We start from the raw sequence: 13,142 nt of genomic DNA on the forward strand, positions 1-13,142 counted from the left end.
GTATCTTCTATGGCATGAGTCTCTAAACCTCATAGGTGGGGGTGAGGAGCTCTGCTGTGTTTCAATGGATTAATGTAATTACTACTGTTTTCTATTCAATCACGCTTGATTCTATTCTAAGATACTCACTCGTACTTCAATATAGAGAACATGATGATCCGTGAGACTCATCATTATTCTCAATTCTATGAACGCGTGCCTGACAACTACTTCCGTTCTATCTGAGCTCAACGTAGTCATTGGGTGACAGCTTGAGTGCGTATCTCTTGGGTCTTTGATCCACGGACCGAGTCTGTGAGATTAGAATCTTCGTGGTATAGGCTAGAACCAATTGGCAACATTCCTGGGATCCGGAAAGTCTAAACCTTGTCTGTGGTATTATTATGAGTAGGATCTAGGAAGGGATGACTGTGACGAGCTTCAAACTCGCGAATGTTGGGCGCAGTGATAGTGTGCAAAAGGATAGAGAGATCCTATTCCGACGCTAGTGAGAACCAACAGATGATTAGCCGTGCGGTAGCTATACCTGGTATTTTTCATCCGAGACGAGAAATCCGACAGTTGATTAGCCGTGCAGACATCATACCTGGTATTTTTCATCCGAGAGGATCATACAGCTTGCTATTGAAGGAAGCCATGCGTGTTTGGAGAAGAAGACAGTAGGAAAGCAGAGATTCAGACGACAGAGTATCTCCGAAACCTCAACCTGTTCCTCATTACTGAATCACAAGTACCATTTATTTCATGTTATTTACTTTTCAAAAACAAAATCATTTTTATCATTAATCTCCTGACTAAGATTTACAAGATAACCATAGCTTTGTTCAAGCCGAAAATCTCCGTGGGATCGACCCTTACTCACGTAAGGTATTACTTGGACGACCCAGTGCACTTGCTGGTTAGTTGTGCGGAGTTGTGAAAAGTGTGATCACAATTTCGTGCACCAGGCGTCAGAGGCATCATCCAGGTACATTCTGCTTTTGAAGTTGCTGAGTTGGTGGCTTGGTAAAATGTGCCATCATAGAGGCATATGTCGGGCAATTTGAAATTCCTGGAACCTTTAGCCCTCATGATCTCTTCCTTGAATAGGTGTTCTCCGCCTAAGGGGATTTCTTCCTGATCAGTTCAATTACTCCTGTTCTGAAGATTGGCTTCAAGCTTCTGGAGCTTGTCTTCTAGCTCCTTTTGTCGTCTCACCTCTCTTCGCAACTCCCGTTCTGTTTTTTGTTGTCGTTCAGCCTCGTGTTCGAGCTGTTGCAGTCGATCTCCCTGGCCATGAACCAGGTCTAGGATCTCGATGGTATGAGGGCAGTCTTCATCCTCACGATGGTGGACTTCAGAATGGATCCTCCTTGTATGAGGATTTCTCGAAGTTCCTTCCCCGTGAGGCCCTTGGGTGTTTTGTGGTGGAGGAGGGGGCACGAGGGCCTGGTCTTCTGGCTGAGCTTCTTGCTCAGATTCAGATGACGTGTGGCCGTCTTCATGCTCATGGTCTGCTATTTGTCAGAGAGAGAATTTCAAGTCTCCGGCAACGGCGCCAATGTTCCGAAAGTTACCTGAAACGTTGATTTGGGCATGAATATGAGGTCCAGATCCATTTGTATGGCAGTGTCCGACCTCTTTGGTGCCGAGGTGTCGCTTGTCCGAGTTCCTCGTGAAGAGGTGAGGGGTTGTACCTGCAACAAACTCCGATGTTTAAGTTAGTAAGGGTTTAAAGTAGGTTTTTAGTATATTAGAATATGTATTATACTTGGGGAGTGCCATGTGTTTATAGTAGAGTTGATAACCACCTTTGTTAGAGTAGTTCCATCTTTTCTGATGGATAATCATTCGCTTTATTTTGGGAGTTTCTTGGGATTTATCTTTTTAGGAAGATAGAGATAGTAGGAGAGATTCCTAGAGATAGTTACCTGTCTTGGGTAGAAAAAGCTAAGCCTCCTTATGTCAATGTCTAACCTCTTTAAAGTGGTCGGGTTTGTTGTGAAGGTTATCCTTTTTTGTGGGCTTTTTATTTTATTGGACCTGGCTTTTATTTGTTGGGTTAGGATATGAATAATAAATATATATTGGTGATTGATTTTAATATACAAATAATATTTTTGATAGTTATATATTATAACACTTGGTTAATAGAAAATAGATCTCTTCCATTCAAAATTAATAATTTGGATGCTAATAAAATAGAATAGTGAGCGCGTGCGTGCACGAAAGAAAGACTTCACCCCGGTAACCTTTGAGCAACTCTCTCTCTCTCTCTGTCTCTCTCTTTCTTTAAAGGCCAGAGCGCACTCAACCATATCGTTCTCTCCATCCTCTCATCACACCAAAAACTGTCACAACTATTACCAAAAGCTGAAAATCAAAAACGAAAAATCCTCAAACTTTGAACCCCGTTCCCACCACCACCAACACACGACTCTTCTCCTTTTATGTCTTCTTTCTCTTTCATTTTCAACTCTTCTTAAATTTCACACAGTGACACCACAACAAACATAACTGATAACCCAAACAACTTCATTGGGAACTGCGATGTAGTGGAATTCCATTTCGGTTCACCAAAAACAACACGACATAACAACTTTTAAACCTTCCTTATTTTCCGCTCTTCGTGCTTCTCAAAAGACAAAAAATGTGCCCATAACGACGCTTCTTTGATTCGTTTCTTCAACTAACAATCTGTTGAAACTTTCCCATATATATAAAAGAGTGAGTTTGCTGGTTTTGCTTTCGGCTTTAAGAGAAAGAGATCATCATGGCTGGTAACAATAATAACGGGTCGGAAGGTTTGGGCGACGATTTCTTCGAACAGATCTTGGCGGTTCCAAGTGAGTATGGCGGCGGTGGCGGTAGAACATTAGTGGGGTCCATGCCAATGGTGCTTCAGTTGGGGTCCACAGTATCAAGCACTACTGTTCCGGATGGCTTAAGAATGGGGATGCCTTTGGGTTTGAATTTGGAGCAAACTGGTTTCCTTAGACGCTTTCCTGAACAAGTTTCTGATGTTGAGGCTGCCATTAACAACAACCACCACCACCAACAACAATACCTTCGTCTTAGTAACAATACCAACAACAACAATATTAATAATAATAATAATAGCTCTCCATCTTCCTCTTCTACTGCTGGAATCACTACTGTAAGTATCTATATTATATTCTTCTCTATGTATATCTTCGTTTTAACCAATTTAAATACATTAAGTTAAATTGTCAATTAACTTAAAATGTAAAAAGTAAAATGGAGTATAATTAAGTTGTATATTCCTTTCATGTTTTGTTATACAAAATACGAAATCTCAGCTACCAAAACAGTCATTGATAAATATTTGTGTACAAAAAGATGTTAGTTGTTTAATTTATTTTTAATACATATTTTGTATTTTAATATGTATTATAATAAGTGACTGATTTTTTGTATATATATTATAGTTGTTTGGTATATCTTTTCATGGTTGTAATTGAATCTAAAATGGAACGAGGGATATATGGCATGTTATGTTGTTGGTGGTGCTATATGCATTAATTTGAATATATGGTTGAGTGGAAATGACTACAAGATTAGAATTAACTTACTGAAATGCCTACAAGCAAGGGATTACTTTATCATAGGAAGAAAAAGAAAAAAGAGAGTCTGTCTGATCTTCTGGTTTATTTTGATTTGGATCTCCATAATTTGATTTGTTACCTTTAATTTGCACATGCATTTAGATAGACATAGATATATGTGTAATTTCAATTGATCTAGCAAAGCAGCTAGCCATGCAACGATGATAATATTATTGTTGCCAAGATCATTTTTGGGAGGTAAGAAGCTAACTAAGTTGGTTGGGGTGTGAGCAACTAATAATTATGCGTGAATGTAGAGGACAAGAATTGGAGAAACTCAAGCACAAGAATATTTACTTGATCTTGGTTTGGTTTCTATGTTTTGTTTTGCTTTCATTTGGATGTAATTATTTATGGTTTGTCTTGTGTTGTGTGTATGGTAGGATCGGGATTCGATGCACATGAGAGGTTTGTTTCCAGCGTTTGGACAGTTGCATAATACTACCCCCCTTCCTCCTCCTACTCAGCCACCTCTTCGCCCCACTCTTCCATCTCCTCTCCACCACCACCAGGTATCTCATCTATTATTATTAACTGAAAATGTAACTATTTTTATTTATTAAATTTACATAAATATAATTTAACTTGAGTTTTCACTTTTTGTTGTTATTATTATCATTATTTGAAAATAAAATTAACGTAACTCAGTTACTTTCAACTTTGATTTATATGCCTTTTACATTACTAATTTTTATAACCCCATTATTGTTATTAAATGCTACAAATAGATGTTCTAATATTTCTTTACAATTATATATAAATATACTAAAATCACCTATTAAAATTAATTACTAAGATAGAATATATATTAAAAGAAAAAATATATATATTAAAAATAAATTAAACTATACATATGATTATATATATATATTTATAAATAAATAATACATAGCACTTAATTTGATGATTAATTTCAATATATAAATAATATTTTTGATTTTTTATGTCCAAATTTATTCTCTTGGACATGTGTTTTAGACTTTTAGTAACGAAATTATTCTTTAACAGAAATATAAATAATAAATTTTAAAAGATTAATAGAAAATCTTATTATTTAAAATATAAACTAAAATAATGTTACATATTAGTACAATTTATTATTTTTTATTAACCGTTAATTAATAATATTTAAAAATGTTAGTTAAAGTTATAATATTAGACTGCTGTACTACAAATGTTAGGATCTTAACTATAATTATCGGCTAAAATAAATTAATATTGTTGGACCTTAAGTTTTTTTTCTATAAACTATACAAAAAAATATATTTTACTTTTTTCTAGTTATTATTATTATTATTATTATTATTATTATTATTATTATTATTATTATTATTATTATTATTATTATAACGTCTCTAACCCTTTATTATTATTAATACTATGATTATTATTAGGAGACCACTTTAATAAAGACACTAAAAATATCTTTTTTTAAAGATGTTTACATATATTATATTATTATTGGACATCTTTATTAAAGCAGTTAATAATTTATTTTTTAATAAATCAGAACAAAATAAGTTTATTATAGCAACAATAATAAACCTAATTGTCTACATTATAATTATTAGATCCGATTTGTTCTGATCGAATTGCAAAATCTAAATCGAATATCTTTAAATTTTTTGATAAAAAGATAAATATATCCATAACTTTTTGTTCTGTGAATATTTAAATTGCTAAAAATTTAAAAATACAATTAAATTTCTAAAAAATAATTAGATTTATTGTTATTGTTATAAAAAAAAAATCTTTTATTCTAATTTTTAAAAAAAAAATAAATAATTCATTAATACTTTTAATAATAATACGACACGTATCTTTACAAAAAAACATTGTAAGCGTCTTTATGGAGCATCCCTTATTATTATTATTATTATTATTATTATCGTGAAAGATATGATAATGATAATTATGCTTTAATTATATCCATCTGCCCAATGGGCCACTTTTGTTCACTCAATAATTACCTTATACTACGACAAGTTATTAAAATACATTAACCTTAAAGTTGGATGACTTTACAATGCATATAAAGATGAGATGCCTCTATATATATATATATATATGTGTGTGTGTGTGTGTGTGTGTGTGTTTGTGTGTGTGTGTGTTTCTTTTCTATTATTAAGTCCTTCATCCGTGGCCATTCATTCATTTCTTTACTATATATGAATAAATAAATAAATACATAGAATACTCAACAATTATTTTACTCCCTGATATCATTATATTTAATGAAAGGTTATTATGCGTGCCTTTCCCTTCAACTTTTTTATTTATTAACTATGAAAATCTCACGGTTGGGTTTTGAGGCTTCCATTACAATTTGAACCTTCTCTGGCTCTGCTTTGGATGCGTTTATATTTATGTTCAACCGTTTCAATCTCTCAAGCGCAATATTCGCATTCTCTGAATAATTGCCTTTTCTCTCTTTCATTCACTCTTATATCAAAAATAAAAATAAATACTCAGGAATTAGGATTTTGTTTTGCATACACTCGATCAAATTTTATACTTATTAGTAGTATTTAGTAGTATTTTTTACAGAAAAATATTAGAAACGAACACTTATTGATATCAAATAATATTTTTTGTCAATATTTTATTTTTATATTATTAAAATTTATATTTTAGAATTTTAAATTTAGTTAATACCATATTTTTTATATTATATATAAAATTATATTATTAGTCAAATACTATTTTGAGTATTTTCCTTTTTTATTTAAGCATACACATAATTAATTACCACTTTGGTTTAAGCTTGTAGGTAGGTAGCTTAATTCTACAATCAAAGAGTGATGAGTACTTACCAGTACTACTTTAGTTGAAATACCGGATTTGTCCCTCCTTTCCACCAAACGCGTTTTCTTTTTTCCATTTATAAATTATTACAAAAATAAAATAATATACAGGCATGCCCCTGTGTTCAATCTCAGGGCCAATTATGGGGCGATTTAGATAGCGCGTGGATCACATATTTGAATATTTCTATTTCGTATAGGAGCTTGTCATTTTGTCAGTGGAATTAGCATGTGCACATTTTGAAATTCTCAAGCTCCATCTTCATCTCAATTGTGGGACCCTAACTTAAATTCAGTAATTTTTAAAATCCTTAATAAATACCCAGTTTCCTTTAATAAATACACGTATTGTTTACTCCTAAATTTGGATAGCATATCTATTCAGTTTAATTATGAAGTATGGATATTTTGTTGAATTATTGTGTTTATGTATCGAACACATTTCGAATACGATACTTATTAACACTTATTTGATATATGTATTTGTTGTGTTTAATTGTAATTTAATAAAAAAAATAAAAATTTTTTTTAAATACATTTAAATACACCTAAATATCATCATATCTTAATGTATTTAGTCTTATTTTTAATATATATTTTAGAAATGAGTTTAGAGATAATATATATTATTATTTATTAAAACAAAAAATATTTTAAATACTTTATATAATCAAAAAAAGATATTAAAAATAGTTAAAAAATTATTTTATATTTTAATATCAATAAAATATCAAAATATAATTATAATTTATTTAAAAAATACTTTATATTTTAAATATATGTGGTGTCTCCATGTCTTACGAAATTTTAAAATTCATAGATCCGCGTATCCCATATCATATCTTGTGTCAATATCTATGCATCATAGCAACTTAATAAAATATAAATAACATTTCTTACATAAATATAAAATAATTTTATCCTGATAATTTATTCTATAGTATGATATCAATAAATTAGTTATTTTTAAATTTATTAATTAAAAATTATCTAAATATATAAATTTAACTAATTTAAACTAATCGAATAATTAACTCACTCAAAATACTTAAGTGTCTGAATTTTGATTCTTTATCTTATGCATGTCAAAATTCAATAACTATTGACAAATCCTTAAAACTCTACAATATCATTGTCAAATATCTTACTATCCACACTTTTTTTCTAAATTAAATTGTGTATAACACTAACTCTTTTATGAAAACCACAGTCCAAAGGGATGTTGATGTGTCCTAACTGCTAATGCAATGAATTTGTATTCATGTTAATTGTAATTGTGCATGAATACGAAACATCTAGAATCTGTTTTGCTTGCACTTAATGAGTAATGAGTTGTCTACTTGTTGTCCCTAACAAGTTCTATTTATATATGTAGTGACTTAAGGGCAACGCCAAACATGTACTATGCCCAAGTCCTTGTTAGCTTTTTAGGGAATTGGTTCTATCTGCGCAAAGCATGGCATTTCTCAAAAAAGAATTCTCCTTTTACATAGAATGAGAATGTCACATTAAATGACAAACTAATCAGATGTTTTTGGAACATAAAATATTGTAATTAATTAGTGTGCTTCTCTCTTATGTGGAGAGTAATAAGTGTCCTGTACATATGAAAAGAATAATCCTTTTGCAATTCATAGTTGCTACTAGACTTCTTAGTTTTATTGAAAATTCAGAATATAGAGCACAATATTAATTCTGGACGTGCTACTCTATTATTGTGTAGGTTGCATTTGGAAGAATAGAGTGAGTCATGATTGTGATTAATGAGAAAACCAGTGGTGCAGTATTAAATTTAAAAGATATGAATAAATGTGTGCAGTAGTATTAAAATTTAAAAGACATGAATAACTTAATTATTTCTATAATTTGGAATCATTTATGTTTTAACGAAAATCAATTTGAGTTGGTTGAGTAGTCAGTTTATTTGTCTCCTTAAGTAAATGTTAGATATTCGAATCTCATCTTATAACAGATTCTTAAATAGAGTTCAGATTCACAATGAGAATTCAGATCCACGCCGAATTAGTTATTAACCTGTCGTGTTGAAAAATATCATAAACAACAAAAAAAATTTATATTTTCGAGAACTCTTCTGAAATTGTATTTAGCTTGCCCTTTAGATTTGTCTAATTGAAATCGTTGATAATTTTCCTTTTTTTTTTTTCCTCAAAAATATCAATGCTCCAAGGTAACATTTGCACATAAGCACATTACTTTATGTTTCCAGAAAGAAAAAAGTTTTAGAAGCTAATATTATAAAACCAACATTATTGCTAATATTTAATATAAGAAAAAATATCTAAAATTTTTAAAAATAAGAATATTTAAAACTCAATTAAAAAAATATCTGAAATACAAATTCATATCATTTTTAATGAGCCTCATGTTAGACTTGTTTGACAATTTGTTATAATATTGACCGAAATTAATTGATATAGTATTGATTTTCTAGTAAGAAATAACAAAAAAGATATTGCTAATTTTAGTGATGAAATGCTCTAACTATTTATGGTATAAAATTGTGGTGTTACTAACGAATGAGGAAGTTGGCATTGCAGGCATTTCAGAGGCAGCAAGCACCAAATCCAGTGTCTGTGACTGCTCTGCCACAACAACCACCGGGGATACGCCCTCGAGTGCGAGCAAGAAGAGGCCAAGCTACCGATCCTCACAGTATTGCTGAGAGGGTATGTGGCTTTTCTTTTAGTCCTCGTTCGATTTTTTTTTATCTGTTATTGTAACTTTTTGTACATCTTTAAATTATATTTGAAGAAAAGGCAACCGAGAACATAATAAGGTGCATGTTGTCATGTTTACTCATATGCAATGCAGTTACGTCGTGAGAGGATTGCCGAAAGAATGAAGGCATTGCAGGAATTAGTTCCCAGCATCAATAAGGTATTCTATGCTTTGGTATTACGAATTTCGACTTCAATATCTTTTGTATGTTTGCTTAGATATTGTGAATCTATGTTGTTGTAGACGGACAGAGCAGCCATGCTTGATGAAATTGTGGATTATGTCAAGTTTCTAAGGCTCCAAGTTAAGGTATGAAAATCTTTCATTAATTATATATGTCCTAAGTCCTAATACAATTTTTATATTTTCTACTTTTCTAAATGATAGAGACAAATTAAAACAGTTTTCTAATATTTATCTTTACAACCTAAAGATAATTTGGTCTCATTTATCTACTATCTATGCACATTGTGGCTCCACACACATGATTTAATGACTTTAGCACTATAATTACTACTTTTTTAAGCAGTAGTTACAATGTCATTCATGGATTGACATTATTATCTCGTGTGTCTTCTTCCCATTTGTGTAATGAGGTCTCAGTTGAATTAGGGATATTGTGGGCTACTATACTAAAAATAACTTTTCAAACGTGGTACATGGTTTTCACCAATCATGTGCGTTGATACAGGTATTGAGCATGAGTAGACTAGGTGGGGCTGGCGCTGTTGCCCAGCTTGTGGCTGATGTTCCTCTATCTGCTGTCGAGGTGATCATCCTTTTAATTTTCAACATTTGAAAAATCAAAATGCTACTCTTTTTCTTTTTCGCATTATTTTCATTGTGTATGTTAACAATGTGTATACAGCAGGGTGAGGAAATAGAAGGCGGAGGGAACAACGAGCAAGCATGGGAGAAATGGTCAAATGATGGAATAGAGCAACAAGTTGCAAAGTTAATGGAAGAAGATGTTGGAGCTGCCATGCAATTCCTTCAGTCCAAGGCACTTTGCATTATGCCTATTTCTCTTGCCTCTGCCATCTTCCGTATGCCTCCTTCAGACCCATCATCACTCATCAAGCCTGAATCTAACTCCCATTCATAGATACCCCAAACATAACCATCATCGTATTTTACTTTGGGCTAATATACCATCCATTATTCATCATTCAGTATAGCTTTATTAGATCAATCTAAAATACATGTTGTGTACACAATTAACACTTATCTATATATCGTTGTATTTGGTAGTTGAGTATGATACAAATAGAGACAAATAATTACAAAATTATGCTTCAAATTAGGGAATTATAAGATCAATATATGTTTGTGTATTTTCTGCCTTTTAAAAAAAAAAAATTAAGACAGAAATTACACACAATTTTATTTCTTTAATTTGTCTCTATGTTTTTGTGTACGCCTCAACTATCAAACTATGTGACAAAGGCACCACACGATGAATCTGTTCAGCACAATTCTCCACCTTAAGATAATTTGGTCCCAATCTTTTTGTGTTTTCTTTTATTATTTTTTTTCAACAACCTTTATGAACCACGACAAAGGAGGGGGTGGGAGGTGTTCTACTTTCTTGCATACTTTACAAAATGTGATTGGATGAAGAAGGATCTGGGTCGGTTCAGCTATTCTTTTTAATTTTAATTTAAGAGTCTTAGTTTTTTTTTTTTTTTTTTTTTTTTTTTTTAATGTTTTTACGATAAATCTCTGTTTGGAAGGTCCATAAATAATTGATTACATAACTGAAATTTAAACTCCACACTTTAAGAGTTATATTGTATGTATAAGACAAAATTTAAACTCCACACTTATTTAAGCATGTGAATGAGATAATTATTCGACCGAAACAAGTTAAATTTTAAGAGTCTTAATTAAATTTGTTTTGTTGTATTTTCTTTTCAAACAAGTAGTAATTGCGATTGCTAATAAGTAACACTTTGGTATCCCAGCATGTCATTGTCATGGTGAAGATGATTAAAATAAGTGTTTATTTTTTCTATGGCCTTCTTGATGATTTTTCTCTCTAAATTCTATGGTGGGGTTGGTGGTGGATGACCAAATTTGTATGTAGTGGGAGGCTCCTTTTTTCTCTTTGTTTTTTGAATTTTTTGGGTCAGTGGAGAGAAAAAGTGGGACCATTATTAAAAAAGGGGAGGGATGGTTATGTAACGTATGATGTAGGTAGAGAAATTTTTAATGCAAGTTGAACTTAAAAAATTATTATTTTGGTTGCATTGTAAAGGAGTTTGGAAGCACATGATAACTGGTTGGATTTTTTTCGTAAATAAAATAAAAAAAAATTATTTAATTTCTTAAACAAGATATTTTAGTTTTATTTTTTAAAATATGATTTTTTTTTTTTGGTAATTGGTGCACGGAATTGTGATCATATTTTTCACAATTTCGCACAACTAACTAGCAAGTGCATTGGGTCGTTCAAGTAATACCTTACGTGAGTAAGGGTCGATCCCACGGAGATTGTCGGCTTGAAGCAAGCTATGGTCATCTTGTAAATCTCATTCAGGCGGATTCAAATGGTTATGAGGTTTTGATAATTAAAAGATAAATAAAACATAAAATAAAATAAAGATACTTATGTGATTCATTGGTGGAAATTTCAGATAAGAGTTTGGAGATGCTTTGTTGCTTCTGAACCTCTGCTTTCCTATTGTCTTCTTCCAATCATGCGTGCTCCCTTCCATGGCAAGCTGTATGATCCTCTCAGATGAAAAATACCAGGTACGGTTTTTGCACGGCTAATCAACTGTCAGATTTCTCGTCTCGGATGAAAAATACCAGGTATAGCTACCGTACGGCTAATCATCTGTCGGTTCTCACTAGCGTCGGAATAGGATCTCTCTATCCTTTTGCACACTGTCACTGAGCCCAACATTCGCAAGTTTGAAGCGCTTCACAGTCATCCCTTCCCAGATCCTACTCGGAATACCACAAGGCGGACGCCCCACCCATGAACATAGGGATTTGTTTTATTATCCCAAGGGTCTCCGTCTGAAGTATCTCGGAGAGGATATGAATGATCAAATAGCAAAAAGAAATGAATAGAATTGCAGAAACGTATTTGATGACCATATCCGAAACGTACGAAATTTAGTAAATATCGTAAAGGCAGATGTAGTAGGGGTTGCGAACCAGACGGAACAAAAATAGGTTTTGGATTAGACTTTCCGGATCTCACGAATGCTGCCAATGGTTCTAGCCTATACCACGAAGGTTCTAATCTCAGATTTGGATGCTCTGTTGTCAGGAGAGACGATGCGAATCGCGGATCAGAGACCCAAGAGAATATACTCCGGCTGTCGTCCAATGACTACGTTGAACATTATGTAGACCGCTTGTGGTTGTCAGGCACGCGGATCTTGGTTAAGTGAGTAACGAAGATAGTGGGTGATTGTCATGGGTCACCCATGTATTCTGACTTAACTGAATTAAGTACGAGAGTATATCTTGGAGAAGAAGTAAGCGTGAATTGAAAGAAAAACAATAGTACTTGCATTAATTCATGAAGAACAGCAGAGCTCCGCACCTTAATCTATGTGGTGTAGAAACTCCACCGTAGAAAATACATAAGAGGAAAAGATCTAGGCATGGCTAAATGGCCAGCCTCCAAGTCCAAAGATCGATCTATTATGCGAATACAATAGTAAAAAGTGCTATTTATACTAAACTAGTTACTAGGGATTACAGAAAATAAGTAACTAAATGCAGATAGTGCAGAAATCTACTTCCGTGGCCCACTTGGTGTGTGCTTGGGCTGAGCATTGAGCTTTACACGTGCACAGGCCATTCTTGGAGTTAAACGCCAGCTTGGGTGCCAGTTTGGGCGTTTAACTCCAGTTTTCTGGTGCCAGTTACGGCGTTTTAATCCAGAAAAGGGTCTCTGGCTGGCGTTTAGACGCCAGTTTGGGCCATCAAATCTCGAGAAATGTATGGACTATTATACATTGCTGGAAAGCCCAAG

At 32.6% G+C, this 13,142-nt stretch overlaps 1 protein-coding gene across 2 annotated transcripts; it reads left to right on the plus strand.

Annotated features, from left to right (window-relative positions):
• The first annotated feature begins 2,138 nt into the window (after positions 1-2,138).
• On the plus strand, positions 2,139-10,652 carry LOC112776302 (uncharacterized). Of its 2 annotated transcripts, none has more exons than XM_025820403.3 (7): positions 2,139-3,136; positions 3,989-4,117; positions 8,968-9,096; positions 9,242-9,307; positions 9,392-9,457; positions 9,840-9,917; positions 10,017-10,652. In XM_025820403.3, the coding sequence occupies exons 1-7, from the start codon at positions 2,753-2,755 to the stop codon at positions 10,251-10,253; spliced, it is 1,089 nt and encodes a 362-aa protein (XP_025676188.1). In that variant the 5' UTR covers positions 2,139-2,752; the 3' UTR covers positions 10,254-10,652. The 2 variants fall into 2 exon arrangements, with proteins under 2 accessions (XP_025676188.1, XP_025676189.1); XM_025820404.3 differs by having other exon boundaries at positions 10,020-10,652.
• The last annotated feature ends 2,490 nt before the right edge of the window (positions 10,653-13,142 follow it).

Source organism: Arachis hypogaea, chromosome 19, assembly GCF_003086295.3.
Source record: "Arachis hypogaea cultivar Tifrunner chromosome 19, arahy.Tifrunner.gnm2.J5K5, whole genome shotgun sequence".
NCBI classification, from domain to species: Eukaryota; Viridiplantae; Streptophyta; class Magnoliopsida; order Fabales; family Fabaceae; genus Arachis; species Arachis hypogaea.

Bases quoted from the DNA above. Each gene is read 5' to 3' on its own strand.
- LOC112776302 (XM_025820403.3), top strand. From the start codon at position 2,753: ATGGCTGGTAACAATAATAACGGGTCGGAAGGTTTGGGCGACGATTTC. The intron at 9,097-9,241 runs GTATGTGGCTTT...TATGCAATGCAG, and splicing joins CTCACAGTATTGCTGAGAGG to TTACGTCGTGAGAGGATTGC. The intron at 9,918-10,016 runs GTGATCATCCTT...ATGTGTATACAG, and splicing joins TTCCTCTATCTGCTGTCGAG to CAGGGTGAGGAAATAGAAGG.